Raw genomic sequence first — 22,147 nt, 5'->3', positions numbered from 1 at the left:
TGAATATTGTTCCTGTGTGATCTGCCTTTACCAATAACGTTTTCCGCCTTTATAATCCTGTTAAGCGAATAAAATAAATTGTTGTTCCCGCCTGGTGTCTCCGCTGTTGCTTTCAGCAACACAACAGCACAAAATAAATCTCCGCTGCGCTCCCAGGCAACACGTTTCAGACCTACTTGGTCCTTTAATCTGGCTTGACAAAGGACCATGTAGGTCTGAAACATGTTGCCTGAGAGCAAAGGATATTTTGTTTTCTGCCTTTTTCATGTTTTTGCTGCCGTGTTCAACCATTTTTTGTGTCTTTTATAATTTTAAAGCAATTCTTTTAATAAGATGTGAGTACTGGATATTAGTGATGAGCGAGTGTACTCGTTGCTCAGGTTTTCCCAAGCCCGCTCGGGGGGTCTCCGAGTATTTGTTAGTGTTCGGAGATTTAGTTTTCATCACGGAAGCTGAATGATATACAGCTACTAGCCAGGCTGAGAACATGTGGGGGTTACCTGGTTGCTAGGGAATCCCCACATGTAATCAAGCTGGCTATCAGATGTAAGTCATTCAGCTGCCGCGATGAAAGCTTAATCTCCGAACACTAACAAATATTCGGAGACCACCCGAGCAACGAGCATACTCGCTCATCACTACTGCCTATCGTTTGAACTGTTGCTATTACTGAAATATTTTGCAGAGCACCTGAGATTGCTCCTTTTTTTTGCATTTTTAGGACACTATTAACTCTATATCTGCAAGTTAATAGCTTTTTTATATAAGGGGTTAAAGGGAACCTGTCACCCACAAAATGGAAGTTGAGCTAAGCCCACCAGCATCAGGGGCTTATCTACAGCATTCTGGAATGCTGTAGATAAGCCCCCCCCCCCCGATGTATCCTGAAAGATGAGAAAAAGAGGTTAGATTATACTCACCCAGGGGCGTTCCCGCTGCGGTCCGGTCCAGTGGGTGTCGCGGTCCGGGGGCCTCCCATCTTCTTATGATGACGTCCTCTTCTGGTCTTCAGGCTGCGGCTCTGTTGAGGGCAGAGCAAAGTACTGCAGTGCGCAGGCGCCGGGCCTCTCTGACCTTTCCCACCGGAGCTGCGGCGTGAAGACCAGAAGGGGACGTGATCGTAAGAAGATGGGAGACCCCGGTCCGGACTGCGACGCCCACCGCAGTGGGACCGCCCCTGGGTGAGTATAATGTAACCTCTTTTTCTCATCTTTCAGGATACATTGGGGGCTTATCTACAGCATTACAGAATGCTGTAGATAAGCCCCTGATGCCGGCAGGCTTAGCGCAACTTCCATTTTGGAAGTTAATTTTGTTGATCGAACAACCCCCTTTTAACCCCTTTACTTGTGGGGAGCCGTTCACTATTTATGTACTAGTTAAACTTCAGGTTTATTAATGTATCACACGCTGATTACAGCACGTAGCAATTACCATTAACGAAGATGATCCTGCTGGACTTGGGATGATCCGCGCCATAAAATTCATTGGTGAACTCGACCGACTTGCGGACAGACTCCGCGTGGATCTGGAAGATTTCTGTGCAGAGATCCAGCTGAGACTTCAGGGTTATGAGTGGAGAGAATGGGCAGGAGCCGTCCTCGCAGGTCTGATCTGTGGAAAGAAGCGGCGGTATCAGAGAGAGCAAGAACAACATTGCTAAAAAAAAATGCTTCTCTGGAAATATCTGTCAGTTCTTAAAGGAAATGAATTATCAGAAAATGCCTTTAATATAAAATTATGTTTTTATCTTACTGTATAATTTTTTCACTGTTTTATTTTAAATTTTCCATTTTTTTATCTAGATTAAATAAAAATGCCTAATTTTGCACTTAACCATTGAGGCAAATAATTGTGTTTGGTAGAGATCACTTTCATTATCATCACAGGCACAACACTGGATCCAGAAGCAGAAGGGAACATGACTACAGGACCAGACTACACGGGATTTGTTTATAGTCTGTTGCCATGGAGAAGCATAGATAGTAGCTGTAGACAAGAGACGGTGACTCCGTTCTACACCATTTCCATCAGTAGTAAAGGCGGATTTTATTACATAAAATCCATTTTAGCATTATTGCACGTTGTCTTGCACTCAAAAGAGATGTATCCACAGCTCACCTCCTCCTCCTCTGTGCACAATGACCTCTGCACAGGTCACAGAGCATGCCCACAAATATTTTCTACAGAAGTCAATGTCTAGTGTATCTGCGATTCATGAGGCTGCTGTTGTGAATTCTGTTGTCGAACTCCCTCCTGTGGTCGTGAATGGTACTTCGGCGAGTTCTGTCTATGGGCTCCCTCTGGTGGCTATGAGTGAAGCTGCTGCTTCTGAGGTTCCTTACACAGGTGACGTGGTTTATCCTTTGGTTGGCTGCTCTATTTAACTCCTCTCAGATCGTTACTCCATGCCAGCTGTCAATGTTTTAGCATTGGTTCAGTTCGCTCCTGGATCTGCCTGGCGACCTGTCTTCTCCTGCAGAAGCTAAGTTCTTTATTGTTATTTTTGCTCATTGTTTCTTTGTCCAGCTGGTTATCCTGATTTTGTCTTGCTAGCTGGAAGCTCTGGGATGCAGTGTGGCACCCCCGCACCGTGAGTCGGTGCGGAGGACCCTTTTGCACACTCTGCGTGGTCTTTTGTAGGTTTTTGTGCTGACCGCAAAGATTCCTTTCCTATCCTCTGTCTATTTAGTAAGTCTGGCCTCCCTTTGCTGAAACCTATTTCATTTCTGCGTTTGTGACTTTCATCTTTACTCACAGTCATTATATGTGGGGGGCTGCCTATTCCTTTGGGGAATTTCTCTGAGGCAAGGTAGGCTTTATTTTCTATCTCTAGGGCTAGCTAGCTCTGAGGCTGTGACGAGGCGCCTAGGGAGCGTCAGGAGCGCTCCACGGCTATTTTTAGTGTGTGCGATAGGATTAGGGCTTGCGGTCAGCAGAGCTCCCACATCCCAGAGCTCGTCCTGTATGAGTTTAACTATCAGGTCGGGTGCTCCTAACCACCAGGTCATAACAGGCTGCTCTCTAAATGCTTTTAACAATAGCTCGGACCCCTTCCTATAATCATGTACCCTTAGTTCTAGACTTCGAGACCCCTTTTTGGATAACTCCCATCATTTGAACGGTTAAAAGGCAAGAGGTAGACCACAAAACACTCACAGTAGCCAAACTCGGTGCACGTCTGGTAATACCACTGCCGTTCCCCGACTCCAACCGGATTGAGCTGTGTATTTCTCAGGTCGGATAAGGTTTTCTCATGGGAGTTTTCAACGCATTTCAGTCCTATATAATCCATGTACATCTGCCAGAGACCAGACACAGAGGAAACCAATAAGTTAAAAAGAAGCAACATGTGCACAGCAAGTTGTTTTTACATTACGGCGCATAGGTTCATTCTTTTAGGCATTTTTTTCTTAAAGGTTTTTCAGGCGTGTTCCTCTTGAAAAAGACGTAGGCACATACCCTAATAGTCCTCAAACCACAGCACTTACCGAATTGACAATCCTCAGCCCCTCGTACGCAGATTCCGCACCGACGATGCGATCGCAAATCTTCCTCACGTCACTTCCCGGGGTCTCCATGTTGTACTGCACCGCCCCCATAAATATATCTGCCAGGTTACTGACAAATTCTCCATAGTCTTCAGGCGCTCGGAGAGGCAAACACGAATAGAAGTCTTTCTCCAGTTTCGAGACGTTCCCAGAGTGTAGGATGGAGTCCACTGCTTGGAAACTCTCCCTCACTTTATCCAGACACTGCAAACACATCACACCGGGGTATAAGCCACTGTGCAAACATGGAGGCCAGTTATTGTCATAGGATGCAGATGACAGTCCGCGCAATATATACATTCATGTTACGCGAGCTGAAGATGCATCTGTCCTACGTTCTTCTGATGGGATGAAGCCCCGGTTTGTGGCATAAAGTATACGGATCTGACATAAGCCACTGACGTGGCCACATAAATGAAGTTGTGGCTACATTCACAACACGGCAAGGATCTAAAATTGGTAGCTTCATAGGAAAGTGGGGAAATCTTAGATTACCGGCAATCCTCCAGCGCTGGGGTCCAAACCTTATATTCTCTTTTTGAAGAAACTGATATCTTGCTTTTCAATCCAGAGCTCAAAAAAGTGAGGAATGCCACACAAAAAATTGCCACCCCAAAAGGAAAATGGCCCCCAATAAGTCTTTCCACACCACGCCAGAGTAGAAGAGACATGAATCGGTAGCCCACCCTCCACAAAACTAGAGGATAGCATAGCTGGCACCCATCCAGGGAGGACATTTTTTTTTTAGTGGTTTGTTTTAAACTAGAGTAAATCTTAATGGTGCAATCCAATGAGCACTAATATGACATGTTTGTCCCATGACTTGACGCACAATATCATCTATGTTAGGAATGTCACCGACGTCAGACTCCGAAGCCACTCATTGTCAAGAGCATTCTGTAAAGTGAAATATTAAACATTTCATTTTTGTATTATTTTAAACCAAGATCTTTGCCAAAAATGGAAAATGCAGTTTTCCATATGAAGTGTATTATATACCGTAGATACTTTGTGTTTAATATATCATATTACATTCACAATCATAATATACATACACAACGTATCTCTATAAAAAAATTGTGCAATTTTAAACATATTGGCCAATAGGTCTTATGCAGGCCTTACATTTTCAGTTCTTTATAGAAGATTTTTTCAGCAGTCTCATCTTTATAAAGTAGATCATACATGATTCATAATAGATGATATCACAGCTCACCTCCTCCTCCGGTACAATAAGAACACCTCTAAATACAGGAGAAAACACAGGATCCACCATTCACAATAGGTGATGTCACAGCTCACCTCCTCCTCCAGTACAATGACTGATAACTAGTGTTGAGCGATACCTTCCGATATCGGAAAGTATCGGTATCGGTTTGGATCGGCCGATATTCAAAAAATATCGGATATCGCCGATACCGATACCCGATCCCAATGCAAGTCAATGGGACCAAAATATCGGAATTAAAATAAACCCTTTCTTTCCTTGTAGGTTCATTCTACATGAAGGAAAACAACTAAGAATAATGCCGGATGTATTTGGGGAGGTGGCGGAGACATTAAAGTCATAGAGGTTTATCCCAATCAAATAGAATAGCATGTTTTTTGTTTTTTTTTAAGACGTTCGGAGTGACAAAGATATTGACTATGTAAATTTTTTTTTTATTTTGTCAGATATTGATGTTTCACTATTCCACGCCCTTCCCCTTCTTTTTTTTCTTTTTTTTTTTCTTTTCCCACACTTTCATCTTCATCATCATCAGCATCAGCATCTTTGACATCAACTTCTTCTTCACCTTATTCATCTTCTTCTTCATCCTTTACCTTTTTTTTTTTTTTTTTATTACATTCTTCATATTCATTTTATTCAACTATTATTATTCTTCTTATTCTACATATTCTTTTTATTCCACTGTTATTATTCTTCCTATTCTACTTCTTCATCATATTCTCATTTGTGACAGGCATTCCCGTAGTTGTTATCTATAAAAGTTTGAAGATTACACCTTCCGTTCTGCCAGTCACAAAAGTTACATTTGTCCGCGTTCAGTTTGGCCTGCAGCATCAGGCTTTATCCAGGGGCACCACGAGGAGGAACGGACTCACCCCCATACACTGCTTAGTCTTCTTCTGCATATAATTTAGATAATATCTTTTGCTCTGATATTAAGTCTTATGCTTAATGTTCTTCTGCTCTTTGTTCTGCAGCCTCTTGTTCTTCTGCTTCTCGGTCTTCCATGTTGTCGTCTCCAGGGTCGTCGTCTCCAGTGTCGTCATCTCCGCCGTCGTCGTCTCCGCCGTCGTCGTCGTCGTCATCGGGGTGGTCTTCCGTGTCGTCGTCATCGTGGTGGTCTTCCGGGTCGTCGACGTTAGGGTCTTCAACTTGGAAATGTAGCAGAAGGTACAAGAAGGCTGAGAAAATGCCAAGAACCAGCTGATGGAACTGGAACTCGGATGGCTACCCGAAGGTTCAAGAGCCTATGGAACTACCGAGGACCAGCTGACGTTACTGGAACCCGGTTACTAAGCAGGAGGTACCCGTGCTAAAAAGCACTACCAAGGACCGCCTGACGTTGACGGAACTCGGATACCCAGAAGGAGGCACCTAAGCCAAAGGCTCTGCCCGGAACCAGCTGACGTTACTGAAACCAGGATGGGGAGCAGAAGGTACAAGAGCAAAAGACACTGCCGAGAACCAGCTGACGGTACTGGAACCCGGATGGGTAGCCGAAGGTCCAAGAGCCAATGGAACTACCGAGGACCAGCTGACGTTACTGGAACCCGGTTACTAAGCAGGAGGTACCCGTGCCTGAAAGCACTACCAAGGACCACCTGACGTTGGTGGAACTTGGATACCCAGAAGGAGGCACCTAAGCCAAAGGCTCTGCCCGGAACCAGCTGACGGTACTGGAACCAGGATGGGGAGCAGAAGGTACAAGAGCAAAAGACACTGCCGAGAACCAGCTGACGGTGCTGGAACCAGGTGGTGGACCCGAAGGCCCACAGGAGAGGAGAGAACAGCTAGGCCGCGAGGCAGCCGCAGTTACCGAACCCCAACAGTCCTACAGGGGGAGCTGGGCCTACTGGCACTACATAACCAGCCTTGACTACCAGTTCACGCAGCCCACATAGGAAGCTCCTAAACTGGAGGCACCCTGGAGTTGGCTAACTCGACCGCACCACGACGGGGCAAGCATAGGCGTCTCAGTGAAGTTGACACAACCCGGAAACAGCTGACGGTGCTGAAACCAGGCTTGGCACGAGGGAGTACCTGTGACAAGAACACTGCCGAGAACCAGCTGGCGGTGCTGGAACACGGATGCGTTGCCCCAGTGTGCAAGAGCCAATGGCACGACCGAGGACCAGCTGACGGTGCTGGAACCCGGTTACTAAGCTGTAGGTGCCCGCGCTTAAAAGCACTACCAAGGACCGCCTGGCGTTGGCGGAACTCGGATACCCAGGAGGAGGCACCTAAGCCAAAGGCTCGGCCCGGAACCAGCTGACGGTGCTGGAACCAGGTGGTGGACCCGAAGGTCCACAGGAGAGGAGAGAACAGCTAGGCCGCGAGGCAGCCGCAGTTACCGAACCCCAACAGTCCTACAGGGGGAGCTGGGCCTACTGGCACTACAGAACCAGCCTTGACTACCAGTTCACGCAGCCCACATAGGAAGCTCCTAAACTGGAGGCACCCTGGAGTTGGCTAACCCGACCGCACCACGACGAGGCAAGCATAGGTGTCTCAGTGAGCTTGACACAACCCGGAAACAGCTGACGGTGCTGAAACCAGGCTTGGCACGAGGGAGTACCTGTGACAAAAACACTGCCGAGAACCAGCTGGCGGTGCTGGAACCCGGATGCGTTGCCCCAGTGTGCAAGAGCCAATGGCACGACCGAGGACCAGCTGACGGTGCTGGAACCCGGTTACTAAGCTGTAGGTGCCCGCGCTTAAAAGCACTACCAAGGACCGCCTGGCGTTGGCGGAACTCGGATACCCAGGAGGAGGCACCTAAGCCAAAGGCTCGGCCCGGAACCAGCTGACGGTGCTGGAACCAGGTGGTGGACCCCAAGGCCCACAGGAGAGGAGAGAACAGCTAGGCCGCGAGGCAGCCGCAGTTACCGAACCCCAACAGTCCTACAGGGGGAGCTGGGCCTACTGGCACTACAGAACCAGACTTGACTACCAGTTCACGCAGCCCACATAGGAAGCTCCTAAACTGGAGGCACCCTGGAGTTGGCTAACTCGACCGCACCACGACGGGGCAAGCATAGGCGTCTCAGTGAATTTGACACAACCCGGAAACAGCTGACGGTGCTGAAACCAGGCTTGGCACGAGGGAGTACCTGTGACAAGAACACTGCCGAGAACCAGCTGGCGGTGCTGGAACACGGATGCGTTGCCCCAGTGTGCAAGAGCCAATGGCACGACCGAGGACCAGCTGACGGTGCTGGAACCCGGTTACTAAGCTGTAGGTGCCCGCGCTTAAAAGCACTACCAAGGACCGCCTGGCGTTGGCGGAACTCGGATACCCAGGAGGAGGCACCTAAGCCAAAGGCTCGGCCCGGAACCAGCTGACGGTGCTGGAACCAGGTGGTGGACCCCAAGGCCCACAGGAGAGGAGAGAACAGCTAGGCCGCGAGGCAGCCGCAGTTACCGAACCCCAACAGTCCTACAGGGGGAGCTGGGCCTACTGGCACTACAGAACCAGCCTTGACTACCAGTTCACGCAGCCCACATAGGAAGCTCCTAAACTGGAGGCACCCTGGAGTTGGCTAACCCGACCGCACCACGACGAGGCAAGCATAGGTGTCTCAGTGAGCTTGACACAACCCGGAAACAGCTGACGGTGCTGAAACCAGGCTTGGCACGAGGGAGTACCTGTGACAAGAACACTGCCGAGAACCAGCTGGCGGTGCTGGAACCCGGATGCGTTGCCCCAGTGTGCAAGAGCCAATGGCACGACCGAGGACCAGCTGACGGTGCTGGAACCCGGTTACTAAGCTGTAGGTGCCCGCGCTTAAAAGCACTACCAAGGACCGCCTGGCGTTGGCGGAACTCGGATACCCAGGAGGAGGCACCTAAGCCAAAGGCTCGGCCCGGAACCAGCTGACGGTGCTGGAACCAGGTGGTGGACCCGAAGGTCCACAGGAGAGGAGAGAACAGCTAGGCCGCGAGGCAGCCGCAGTTACCGAACCCCAACAGTCCTACAGGGGGAGCTGGGCCTACTGGCACTACAGAACCAGCCTTGACTACCAGTTCACGCAGCCCACATAGGAAGCTCCTAAACTGGAGGCACCCTGGAGTTGGCTAACCCGACCGCACCACGACGAGGCAAGCATAGGTGTCTCAGTGAGCTTGACACAACCCGGAAACAGCTGACGGTGCTGAAACCAGGCTTGGCACGAGGGAGTACCTGTGACAAAAACACTGCCGAGAACCAGCTGGCGGTGCTGGAACCCGGATGCGTTGCCCCAGTGTGCAAGAGCCAATGGCACGACCGAGGACCAGCTGACGGTGCTGGAACCCGGTTACTAAGCTGTAGGTGCCCGCGCTTAAAAGCACTACCAAGGACCGCCTGGCGTTGGCGGAACTCGGATACCCAGGAGGAGGCACCTAAGCCAAAGGCTCGGCCCGGAACCAGCTGACGGTGCTGGAACCAGGTGGTGGACCCGAAGGTCCACAGGAGAGGAGAGAACAGCTAGGCCGCGAGGCAGCCGCAGTTACCGAACCCCAACAGTCCTACAGGGGGAGCTGGGCCTACTGGCACTACAGAACCAGCCTTGACTACCAGTTCACGCAGCCCACATAGGAAGCTCCTAAACTGGAGGCACCCTGGAGTTGGCTAACCCGACCGCACCACGACGAGGCAAGCATAGGTGTCTCAGTGAGCTTGACACAACCCGGAAACAGCTGACGGTGCTGAAACCAGGCTTGGCACGAGGGAGTACCTGTGACAAAAACACTGCCGAGAACCAGCTGGCGGTGCTGGAACCCGGATGCGTTGCCCCAGTGTGCAAGAGCCAATGGCACGACCGAGGACCAGCTGACGGTGCTGGAACCCGGTTACTAAGCTGTAGGTGCCCGCGCTTAAAAGCACTACCAAGGACCGCCTGGCGTTGGCGGAACTCGGATACCCAGGAGGAGGCACCTAAGCCAAAGGCTCGGCCCGGAACCAGCTGACGGTGCTGGAACCAGGTGGTGGACCCCAAGGCCCACAGGAGAGGAGAGAACAGCTAGGCCGCGAGGCAGCCGCAGTTACCGAACCCCAACAGTCCTACAGGGGGAGCTGGGCCTACTGGCACTACAGAACCAGCCTTGACTACCAGTTCACGCAGCCCACATAGGAAGCTCCTAAACTGGAGGCACCCTGGAGTTGGCTAACTCGACCGCACCACGACGGGGCAAGCATAGGCGTCTCAGTGAAGTTGACACAACCCGGAAACAGCTGACGGTGCTGAAACCAGGCTTGGCACGAGGGAGTACCTGTGACAAGAACACTGCCGAGAACCAGCTGGCGGTGCTGGAACCCGGATGCGTTGCCCCAGTGTGCAAGAGCCAATGGCACGACCGAGGACCAGCTGACGGTGCTGGAACCCGGTTACTAAGCTGTAGGTGCCCGCGCTTAAAAGCACTACCAAGGACCGCCTGGCGTTGGCGGAACTCGGATACCCAGGAGGAGGCACCTAAGCCAAAGGCTCGGCCCGGAACCAGCTGACGGTGCTGGAACCAGGTGGTGGACCCGAAGGTCCACAGGAGAGGAGAGAACAGCTAGGCCGCGAGGCAGCCGCAGTTACCGAACCCCAACAGTCCTACAGGGGGAGCTGGGCCTACTGGCACTACAGAACCAGCCTTGACTACCAGTTCACGCAGCCCACATAGGAAGCTCCTAAACTGGAGGCACCCTGGAGTTGGCTAACCCGACCGCACCACGACGAGGCAAGCATAGGTGTCTCAGTGAGCTTGACACAACCCGGAAACAGCTGACGGTGCTGAAACCAGGCTTGGCACGAGGGAGTACCTGTGACAAAAACACTGCCGAGAACCAGCTGGCGGTGCTGGAACCCGGATGCGTTGCCCCAGTGTGCAAGAGCCAATGGCACGACCGAGGACCAGCTGACGGTGCTGGAACCCGGTTACTAAGCTGTAGGTGCCCGCGCTTAAAAGCACTACCAAGGACCGCCTGGCGTTGGCGGAACTCGGATACCCAGGAGGAGGCACCTAAGCCAAAGGCTCGGCCCGGAACCAGCTGACGGTGCTGGAACCAGGTGGTGGACCCCAAGGCCCACAGGAGAGGAGAGAACAGCTAGGCCGCGAGGCAGCCGCAGTTACCGAACCCCAACAGTCCTACAGGGGGAGCTGGGCCTACTGGCACTACAGAACCAGCCTTGACTACCAGTTCACGCAGCCCACATAGGAAGCTCCTAAACTGGAGGCACCCTGGAGTTGGCTAACTCGACCGCACCACGACGGGGCAAGCATAGGCGTCTCAGTGAAGTTGACACAACCCGGAAACAGCTGACGGTGCTGAAACCAGGCTTGGCACGAGGGAGTACCTGTGACAAGAACACTGCCGAGAACCAGCTGGCGGTGCTGGAACCCGGATGCGTTGCCCCAGTGTGCAAGAGCCAATGGCACGACCGAGGACCAGCTGACGGTGCTGGAACCCGGTTACTAAGCTGTAGGTGCCCGCGCTTAAAAGCACTACCAAGGACCGCCTGGCGTTGGCGGAACTCGGATACCCAGGAGGAGGCACCTAAGCCAAAGGCTCGGCCCGGAACCAGCTGACGGTGCTGGAACCAGGTGGTGGACCCGAAGGTCCACAGGAGAGGAGAGAACAGCTAGGCCGCGAGGCAGCCGCAGTTACCGAACCCCAACAGTCCTACAGGGGGAGCTGGGCCTACTGGCACTACAGAACCAGCCTTGACTACCAGTTCACGCAGCCCACATAGGAAGCTCCTAAACTGGAGGCACCCTGGAGTTGGCTAACCCGACCGCACCACGACGAGGCAAGCATAGGTGTCTCAGTGAGCTTGACACAACCCGGAAACAGCTGACGGTGCTGAAACCAGGCTTGGCACGAGGGAGTACCTGTGACAAAAACACTGCCGAGAACCAGCTGGCGGTGCTGGAACCCGGATGCGTTGCCCCAGTGTGCAAGAGCCAATGGCACGACCGAGGACCAGCTGACGGTGCTGGAACCCGGTTACTAAGCTGTAGGTGCCCGCGCTTAAAAGCACTACCAAGGACCGCCTGGCGTTGGCGGAACTCGGATACCCAGGAGGAGGCACCTAAGCCAAAGGCTCGGCCCGGAACCAGCTGACGGTGCTGGAACCAGGTGGTGGACCCGAAGGTCCACAGGAGAGGAGAGAACAGCTAGGCCGCGAGGCAGCCGCAGTTACCGAACCCCAACAGTCCTACAGGGGGAGCTGGGCCTACTGGCACTACAGAACCAGCCTTGACTACCAGTTCACGCAGCCCACATAGGAAGCTCCTAAACTGGAGGCACCCTGGAGTTGGCTAACCCGACCGCACCACGACGAGGCAAGCATAGGTGTCTCAGTGAGCTTGACACAACCCGGAAACAGCTGACGGTGCTGAAACCAGGCTTGGCACGAGGGAGTACCTGTGACAAAAACACTGCCGAGAACCAGCTGGCGGTGCTGGAACCCGGATGCGTTGCCCCAGTGTGCAAGAGCCAATGGCACGACCGAGGACCAGCTGACGGTGCTGGAACCCGGTTACTAAGCTGTAGGTGCCCGCGCTTAAAAGCACTACCAAGGACCGCCTGGCGTTGGCGGAACTCGGATACCCAGGAGGAGGCACCTAAGCCAAAGGCTCGGCCCGGAACCAGCTGACGGTGCTGGAACCAGGTGGTGGACCCCAAGGCCCACAGGAGAGGAGAGAACAGCTAGGCCGCGAGGCAGCCGCAGTTACCGAACCCCAACAGTCCTACAGGGGGAGCTGGGCCTACTGGCACTACAGAACCAGCCTTGACTACCAGTTCACGCAGCCCACATAGGAAGCTCCTAAACTGGAGGCACCCTGGAGTTGGCTAACTCGACCGCACCACGACGGGGCAAGCATAGGCGTCTCAGTGAAGTTGACACAACCCGGAAACAGCTGACGGTGCTGAAACCAGGCTTGGCACGAGGGAGTACCTGTGACAAGAACACTGCCGAGAACCAGCTGGCGGTGCTGGAACACGGATGCGTTGCCTTGCCTATTAAAGATTGTCTTCCTAGAGCCCCAACTAGCGGTGTTGGAGCAAAGGGTAAGCAGGGGGAGATGAGTGTAGGCCGAAGCCTGCACTGGAGGCAGCTTTGTGTCTGCGTTGCGTTTGCAGGACACTTTGCCGGCTACACACTGGGGGAACAGCTGGCGTTGCTGAACCCCACTAACACAATGGCGTGTGTTTTTCTCTGTGCAGCTAGCACTTGCGGGCAAAAACTAGCGATGTTAGAGCCCGTGTTGAAGCAGGAGGAGGAGGAGAGGAGCAGAGTGTAGGCCGAAGCTTAGTTGAACCAATTTCAAAGGAAACCTTTAACCCCCCCCTCAGGTGTTACAAAGTACAAGAGACACACCTTGTGCAGTATTAATGCTGCACAAGTGAAAGGTTGCTCTATTAATTTGTCTACTTGCACACGCTGAATGAAAGACATACACAATTTACCCCATTCTACAGTCAAACTGTAGTGGATGCGTGACTTGGTTTTTTGATGAGACGCAGCACAGGTGTCCAAAATAACGCCTTGGTGCTTGGAGCAGCTTCCTGAGCGTTGTTATTTGCTGTACAGGAGTCTGCGCTCTTGTGTTATCCCTTGGCAATGCCCTGTTAGCGCTGCCCATCTTATGACATCATTTCATGTTGGCCGGTGCGGTTAACGATGGCCATAAATCCCAGACCCACAGTGTCTTTTCATAAAGCCACACTGCGGTGCTGGGATTCGTGGCCTTGAGCAGTAAATATTTTGGCCGCTCACACACGTCCTTACACCTGCTTCAGACTGGGCGGCCTCTGCTGATCCCTTCTCGCATGCCGCGGCCATGAGGCTGCACAGTCTGAAGAAGGCTGAAGGAGATGAGTTAAGACAGGCGAAGATATGCACTGCTCGTGCCCATCAATCACACCCTCGCAGTCAAAATAATTAAGACAACGAGGAGCATTTTATTCAGGCAGGGCGGACGAACAGGCGCAAGTAGCCAACCAATGATGTCAGAAGACGGGAAGCGCTACCAAGGGGGGTGCTGCGTATCATTAGAAAGGAAAGTCACACCTCAGGGACAGTGGAATGGTCTCAAAGAGACACATTTTGTACGTGTTGAGTTCCACGTGGGCAAGGAGAAAACATCAGCCACCTTGTACAAATGCAGCAGTACTGCTGTACAAGGTGGCTGTTATACATAGAAACACCTGGGGGTGGGGGCCAGGCTCCCTTCAATTTCAGTTCATGTGCCTGCGTGGCGTTTGCAGGTCACGTTGCAAGCTGCACAGCAGGGGAACAGCTGGCGGTGCTGAACCCCACTAACACATTGGCTGGTGTTTTTCTCTGTGCAGCTAGCATTTCCGGGCAAAAACTAGCGTTGTTAGAGCCCAGGGTCAGCAGGAGGAGGAGAGGAGCAGAGTGTAGGCCGAAGCCTAGTTGAACCAATTTCAAAGGTTACCTTTAACCCCCCCTCAGGTGTTACAAAGAACAAGAGCCACTCCTTCTGCAGCATTAATGCTGCACAAGTAAAAGGTTGCTCTATTAATTTGTCTACTTGCACAAGCTGAATGCAACACGTAGACTATTTAGCCCATTATACTGTTTAACAGTAGTGGAGGCGTGACTTGTCTTTTTAAAGAAAAGCAGCACAGGTGTCGAAAACAACACCTTTTTGCATGGGCGCAGCTTCCTGAGCGTTGTTAGTTGCTGTACAGGAGTCTGCGCTCTTGTGATCCTTTGGCCATGCGCTGTGAGCGCTTCCTGTCTTATGACCTCATTTCATGTTGGCCGTTGCGGTTAGCGATGGACATGAATCCCAGACCCACAGTGTGTTTTTAAAAAATCACACTGCGGTGCTGGGATTCGTGCCCTGGTGCAGTAAATATGTTTGCCGCTCACACATGTCCTTACACCTGCTTCAGACTGGACGGCCTCATCTGATCCCTTATCGCCTGCCGAGGCCATGAGGACACCCAGTCTGAAGAAGGCGGAAGGAGATGAGTGAACACAGGCAAACATATGCACTGCACATGCCCATCAATCACACCCTCGCTGTCCAAAAAAATAAGACACCGAGGGGCGTTGTTTCGAGCAGGGGAGATGCACAGGCGCAGCCAGCTAACCAATGATGTCAAAAGACGGGCAGCGCTAACAAGGGTGGTGCTGCGTGTCATTACAAAGGAAAGTCACACCTCAGGGACATTGTAATGGTCTCTAATGAGAAACATTTTCTACGTGTTGAGTTCCACGTGGGCAAGGAGAAAAAGTCAGCCACCTTGTACAAATGCAGCAGTACTGCTGTACAAGGTGGCTGTTATACATAGAAACACCTGTGGGTGGGGGGCAGGCTCCCTTCAATTTCAGTTCATGTGCCTGCGTGGCGTTTGCAGGTCACGTTGCAAGCTACACAGCAGGGGAACAGCTGGCGTTGCTGAACCCCACTGACACATTGACTGGTGTTTTTCTCTGTGCAAATTGCATGTCCGGGCAAAAACTAGCGGTGTTAGAGCCCAGGGTCAGCAGGAGGAGGAGGAGAGGAGCAAAGTGTAGGCCGAAGCCTGCACTGGTGGCAGCTTTTGGTCGGTTGTGCCAGCGTGGCTTGTGCTGGACACGATGCCGGCTACACAGCGGGGGAACAGCTGGCGGTGCTGAACCCCACTAACACATTGGCTGGTGTTTTTCTCTGTGCAGCTAGCATTTCCGGGCAAAAACTAGCGGTGTTTGAGCCCAGGGTCAGCAGGAGGAGTAGAGGAGCAGAGTGTAGGCCGAAGCCTAGTTGAACCAATTTCAAAGGTTACCTTTAACCCCCCCCCTCAGGTGTTGCAAGGTACAAGAGCCACACCTTGAACAGCATTAATGATGCACAAGTCAAAGGTTGCTCTATTTAATTTTGCTCCTTGCACACGCTGAATTAAACACGTACACTATTTAGCCCATTATACTGTCAAACAGTAGTGGAGGCGTGACTACTAGTCTTTTTAAGGTGACGCAGCACAGGTGTACAAATTTACACCTAGGTGCTGTGCGCAGATTCCTTACCGTTGTTATTTGCAGTACAGGAAACTGCGCTCTTGTGTTATCCTTTGGCAATACCCTGTTAGTGCAGGCCGTCTCATGACCTCATTTCATGTTGGCCGCTGCGGTTAACGATGGCCATAAATCCCAGACCCACAGTGGCTTTTCATAAAGTCACACTGCGGTGCTGGGATTCGTGGCCTTGTGCAGTAAATATGTTCGCCGCTCACACATGTCCTTACACCTGCTTCAGACTGGGCGGCCTCAGCTGATCCCTTATCGCATGCCGCGGCCATGAGGCCGCACAGTCAGAAGAAGGCGGAAGGAGGGGAGTGAAGACAGGGGAACATATGCACTGCTCGTGCCCATCAATCACACCCTCGCAGTCAAAATATATGAGACAACGGGGGGCGTTGTGTCGGGCAGGGGGACGCACAGGCACAGCCAGCCAACCAATGATGTCAGGAAACGGGCAGCGCTAACAATGGGGGTGCTGCGTGTCATTAAAAAGGAAAGTCACACCTCAGGGACATTGTAATGGTCTGTAATGAGACACATTTTGTACTTGTTGAGTTCCACGTGTGCAAGGAGAAAAAGTCAGCCACCTTGTACAAATGCAGCAGTACTGCTGTACAAGGTGGCTGTTATACATAGAAACACCTGGGGGGGTGGGGGGCAGGCTCCCTTCAATTTCAGTTCATGTGCCTGCGTGGCGTTTGCAGGACACGTTGCCAGCTACACAGCAGGGGAACAGCTGGCGGTGCTGAACCCCACTAACACATTGGCTGGTGTTTATCTCTGTGCAGCTAGCATGTCCGGGCAGAAACTGGCGTTGTTTGAGCCCAGGGTCAGCAGGAGGAGGAGAGGAGCAAAGTGTAGGCCGAAGCCTGCACTGGTGGCAGCTTTTGGTCAGTTGTGCCAGCGTGGCTTGTGCTGGACACGTTGCCGACTACACAGCAGGGGAACAGCTGGCGTTGCTGAACCCCACTAACACATTGGCTGGTGTTTTTCTCTGTGCAGCTAGCCGTTCCGGGCAAAAACTAGCGGTGTTTGAGCCCAGGGTCAGCAGGAGGAGTAGAGGAGCAGAGTGTAGGCCGAAGCCTAGTTGAACCAATTTCAAAGGTTACCTTTAACCCCCCCCCTCAGGTGTTGCAAGGTACAAGAGCCACACCTTGAACAGCATTAATGATGCACAAGTCAAAGGTTGCTCTATTTAATTTTGCTCCTTGCACACGCTGAATTAAACACGTACACTATTTAGCCCATTATACTGTCAAACAGTAGTGGAGGCGTGACTACTAGTCTTTTTAAGGAGACGCAGCACAGGTGTACAAATTTACACCTAGGTGCTGTGCGCAGATTCCTTACCGTTGTTATTTGCAGTACAGGAAACTGCGCTCTTGTGTTATCCCTTGGCAATACCCTGTTAGTGCAGGCCGTCTCATGACCTCATTTCATGTTGGCCGGTGCGGTTAACGATGGCCATAAATCCCAGACCCACAGTGGCTTTTCCTAAAGTCACACTGCGGTGCTGGGATTCGTGGCCTTGTGCAGTAAATATGTTCGCCGCTCACACATGTCCTTACACCTGCTTCAGACTGGGCGGCCTCAGCTGATCCCTTATCGCATGCCGCGGCCATGAGGCCGCACAGTCAGAAGAAGGCGGAAGGAGGGGAGTGAAAACAGGGGAACATATGCACTGCTCGTGCCCATCAATCACACCCTCGCAGTCAAAATATATGAGACAACGGGGGGCGTTGTGTCGGGCAGGGGGGACGCACAGGCACAGCCAGCCAACCAATGATGTCAGGAGACGGGCAGCGCTAACAATGGGGGTGCTGCGTGTCATTAAAAAGGAAAGTCACACCTCAGGGACATTGTAATGGTCTGTAATGAGACACATTTTGTACTTGTTGAGTTCCACGTGTGCAAGGAGAAAAAGTCAGCCACCTTGTACAAATGCAGCAGTACTGCTGTACAAGGTGGCTGTTATACATAGAAACACCTGGGGGGGTGGGGGGCAGGCTCCCTTCAATTTCAGTTCATGTGCCTGCGTGGCATTTGCAGGTCACGTTGCAAGCTACACAGCAGGGGAACAGCTGGCGTTGCTGAACCCCACTGACACATTGACTGGTGTTTTTCTCTGTGCAGATTGCATGTCCGGGCAAAAACTAGCGGTGTTAGAGCCCAGGGTCAGCAGGAGGAGGAGGAGAGGAGCAAAGTGTAGGCCGAAGCCTGCACTGGTGGCAGCTTTTGGTCGGTTGTGCCAGCGTGGCTTGTGCTGGACACGATGCCGGCTACACAGCGGGGGAACAGCAGGCGGTGCTGAACCCCACTAACACATTGGCTGGTGTTTTTCTCTGTGCAGCTAGCATTTCCGGGCAAAAACTAGCGGTGTTTGAGCCCAGGGTCAACAGGAGGAGTAGAGGAGCAGAGTGTAGGCCGAAGCCTAGTTGAACCAATTTCAAAGGTTACCTTTAACCCCCCCCTCAGGTGTTGCAAGGTACAAGAGCCACACCTTGTGCAGCATTAATGCTGCACAAGTAAAAGGTTGCTCTATTTGTTTTGCTCCTTGCACACGCTGACTAAAACACGTACACTATTTAGCCCATTATACTGTCAAACAGTTGTGGAGGCGTGACTTGTCTTTTTAACGAGACGCAGCACAGGTGTCAAAATTTGCACCTAGGTACTGGGCGCAGATTCCTGAGCGTTGTTATTTGCTGTACAGGAGTCTGCGCTATTGTGATCCCTTGGCCATGCGCTGTGAGCGCTTCCTGTCTTCTGACCTCATTTCATGTCGGCCGTTGCGGTTAGCGATGGACATGAATCCCAGACCCACAGTGTGTTTTCAAAAAATCACACTGCGTGGCTGGGATTCGTGGCCTTGTGCAGTAAATAGGTTTGCCGCTTACACATGTCCTTACACCTGCTCCAGACTGGGCGGCCTCAGCTGATCCCTTATCGCATGCCGCGGCCATGAGGCCGCACAGTCAGAAGAAGGCGGAAGGAGGGGAGTGAAGACAGGGGAACATATGCACTGCTCGTGCCCATCAATCACACCCTCGCAGTCAAAATATATGAGACAACGGGGGGCGTTGTGTCGGGCAGGGGGACGCACAGGCACAGCCAGCCAACCAATGATGTCAGGAGACGGGCAGCGCTAACAATGGGGGTGCTGCGTGTCATTAAAAAGGAAAGTCACACCTCAGGGACATTGTAATGGTCTGTAATGAGACACATTTTGTACGTGTTGAGTTCCACGTGGGCAAGGAGAAAAAGTCAGCCACCTTGTACAAATGCAGCAGTACTGCTGTACAAGGTGGCTGATATACATAGAAACACCTGTGGGTGGGGGGCAGGCTCCCTTCAATTTCAGTTCATGTGCCTGCGTGGCGTTTGCAGGTCACGTTGCAAGCTACACAGCAGGGGAACAGCTGGCGTTGCTGAACCCCACTGACACATTGACTGGTGTTTTTCTCTGTGCAGATTGCATGTCCGGGCAAAAACTAGCGGTGTTAGAGCCCAGGGTCAGCAGGAGGAGGAGGAGAGGAGCAAAGTGTAGGCCGAAGCCTGCACTGGTGGCAGCTTTTGGTCGGTTGTGCCAGCGTGGCTTGTGCTGGACACGATGCCGGCTACACAGCGGGGGAACAGCAGGCGGTGCTGAACCCCACTAACACATTGGCTGGTGTTTTTCTCTGTGCAGCTAGCATGTCCGGGCAGAAACTGGCGTTGTTAGAGCCCAGGGTCAGCAGGAGGAGGAGAGGAGCAAAGTGTAGGCCGAAGCCTGCACTGGTGGCAGCTTTTGTTCTGTTGTGCCAGCGTGGCTTGTGCTGGACACGTTGCCGACTACACAGCAGGGGAACAGCTGGCGGTGCTGAACCCCACTAACACATTGGCTGGTGTTTTTCTCTGTGCAGCTAGCATTTCCTGGCAAAAACTAGCGGTGTTTGAGCCCAGGGTCAGCAGGAGGAGTAGAGGAGCAGAGTGTAGGCCGAAGCCTAGTTGAACCAATTTCAAAGGTTACCTTTAACCCCCCCCTCAGGTGTTGCAAGGTACAAGAGCCACACCTTGTGCAGCATTAATGCTGCACAAGTGAAAGGTTGCTCTATTTGTTTTGCTCCTTGCACACGCTGACTAAAACACGTACACTATTTAGCCCATTATACTGTCAAACAGTTGTGGAGGCGTGACTTGTCTTTTTAACGAGACGCAGCACAGGTGTCAAAATTTGCACCTAGGTACTGGGCGCAGATTCCTGAGCGTTGTTATTTGCTGTACAGGAGTCTGCGCTATTGTGATCCCTTGGCCATGCGCTGTGAGCGCTTCCTGTCTTCTGACCTCATTTCATGTCGGCCGTTGCGGTTAGCGATGGACATGAATCCCAGACCCACAGTGTGTTTTCAAAAAATCACACTGCGTGGCTGGGATTCGTGGCCTTGTGCAGTAAATAGGTTTGCCGCTTACACATGTCCTTACACCTGCTCCAGACTGGGCGGCCTCAGCTGATCCCTTATCGCCTACCACGGCCAGGAGGCCGCACAGTCTGAAGAAGGCGGAAGGAGATGAGTGAACACAGGCAAACATATGCACTGCACATGCCCATCAATCACACCCTCGCTGTCCAAAAAAATAAGACACCGAGGGCCGTTGTTTCGAGCAGGGGAGATGCACAGGCGCAGCCAGCTAACCAATGATGTCAAAAGACGGGCAGCGCTAACAAGGGTGGTGCTGCGTGTCATTACAAAGGAAAGTCACACCTCAGGGACATTGTAATGGTCTCTAATGAGACACATTTTGTACGTGTTGAGTTCCACGTGGGCAAGGAGAAAAAGTCAGCCACCTTGTACAAATGCAGCAGTACTGCTGTACAAGGTGGCTGATATACATAGAAACACCTGTGGGTGGGGGGCAGGCTCCCTTCAATTTCAGTTCATGTGCCTGCGTGGCGTTTGCAGGTCACGTTGCAAGCTACACAGCAGGGGAACAGCTGGCGTTGCTGAACCCCACTGACACATTGACTGGTGTTTTTCTCTGTGCAGATTGCATGTCCGGGCAAAAACTAGCGGTGTTAGAGCCCAGGGTCAGCAGGAGGAGGAGGAGAGGAGCAAAGTGTAGGCCGAAGCCTGCACTGGTGGCAGCTTTTGGTCGGTTGTGCCAGCGTGGCTTGTGCTGGACACGATGCCGGCTACACAGCGGGGGAACAGCAGGCGGTGCTGAACCCCACTAACACATTGGCTGGTGTTTTTCTCTGTGCAGCTAGCATGTCCGGGCAGAAACTGGCGTTGTTTGAGCCCAGGGTCAGCAGGAGGAGGAGAGGAGCAAAGTGTAGGCCGAAGCCTGCACTGGTGGCAGCTTTTGTTCTGTTGTGCCAGCGTGGCTTGTGCTGGACACGTTGCCGACTACACAGCAGGGGAACAGCTGGCGGTGCTGAACCCCACTAACACATTGGCTGGTGTTTTTCTCTGTGCAGCTAGCATTTCCGGGCAAAAACTAGCGGTGTTTGAGCCCAGGGTCAGCAGGAGGAGTAGAGGAGCAGAGTGTAGGCCGAAGCCTAGTTGAACCAATTTCAAAGGTTACCTTTAACCCCCCCCTCAGGTGTTGCAAGGTACAAGAGCCACACCTTGTGCAGCATTAATGCTGCACAAGTAAAAGGTTGCTCTATTTGTTTTGCTCCTTGCACACGCTGACTAAAACACGTACACTATTTAGCCCATTATACTGTCAAACAGTTGTGGAGGCGTGACTTGTCTTTTTAACGAGACGCAGCACAGGTGTCAAAATTTGCACCTAGGTACTGGGCGCAGATTCCTGAGCGTTGTTATTTGCTGTACAGGAGTCTGCGCTATTGTGATCCCTTGGCCATGCGCTGTGAGCGCTTCCTGTCTTCTGACCTCATTTCATGTCGGCCGTTGCGGTTAGCGATGGACATGAATCCCAGACCCACAGTGTGTTTTCAAAAAATCACACTGCGTGGCTGGGATTCGTGGCCTTGTGCAGTAAATAGGTTTGCCGCTTACACATGTCCTTACACCTGCTCCAGACTGGGCGGCCTCAGCTGATCCCTTATCGCCTACCACGGCCAGGAGGCCGCACAGTCTGAAGAAGGCGGAAGGAGATGAGTTAAGACAGGCGAACATATGCACTGCTCGTGCCCATAAACCACACCCTCGCTGACAAAATAAATATGACAACGAGGGGCGTTGTTTCTAGCAGGGCGGATGCACAGGCGCAGCCAGCTAACCATGATGACAAAAGACGGGAAACGCTACCAAGGGGGGTGCTGCGTATCATTACAAAGGAAAGTCACACCTCAGGGACAGTGGAATGGTCTCAATGAGACACATTTTGTACGTGTTGAGTTCCACGTGGGCAAGGAG

The 22,147-nt window shown here is 52.2% G+C and overlaps 1 protein-coding gene across 1 annotated transcript in view; it reads right to left on the bottom strand.

Moving 5' to 3' along the window:
- Nucleotides 1-22,147, bottom strand: part of PRSS16 (serine protease 16) — a 42,199-nt gene that overhangs the window by 2,307 nt on the left and 17,745 nt on the right. The window contains exons 8-10 of the mRNA XM_069746616.1: nucleotides 3,492-3,755; nucleotides 3,160-3,301; nucleotides 1,435-1,614 (exon numbers count right to left, since the gene is read on the bottom strand). Of these exons, the coding sequence (XP_069602717.1) occupies nucleotides 1,435-1,614; nucleotides 3,160-3,301; nucleotides 3,492-3,755 (586 nt within the window). The remainder of the gene's footprint in view (nucleotides 1-1,434; nucleotides 1,615-3,159; nucleotides 3,302-3,491; nucleotides 3,756-22,147) is intronic.

The sequence above is a fragment of the Ranitomeya imitator genome, chromosome 2 (genome assembly GCF_032444005.1).
Source record: "Ranitomeya imitator isolate aRanImi1 chromosome 2, aRanImi1.pri, whole genome shotgun sequence".
Taxonomy (NCBI): Eukaryota; Metazoa; Chordata; class Amphibia; order Anura; family Dendrobatidae; genus Ranitomeya; species Ranitomeya imitator.
This window is presented reverse-complemented; position numbering and strand designations above follow the sequence as displayed.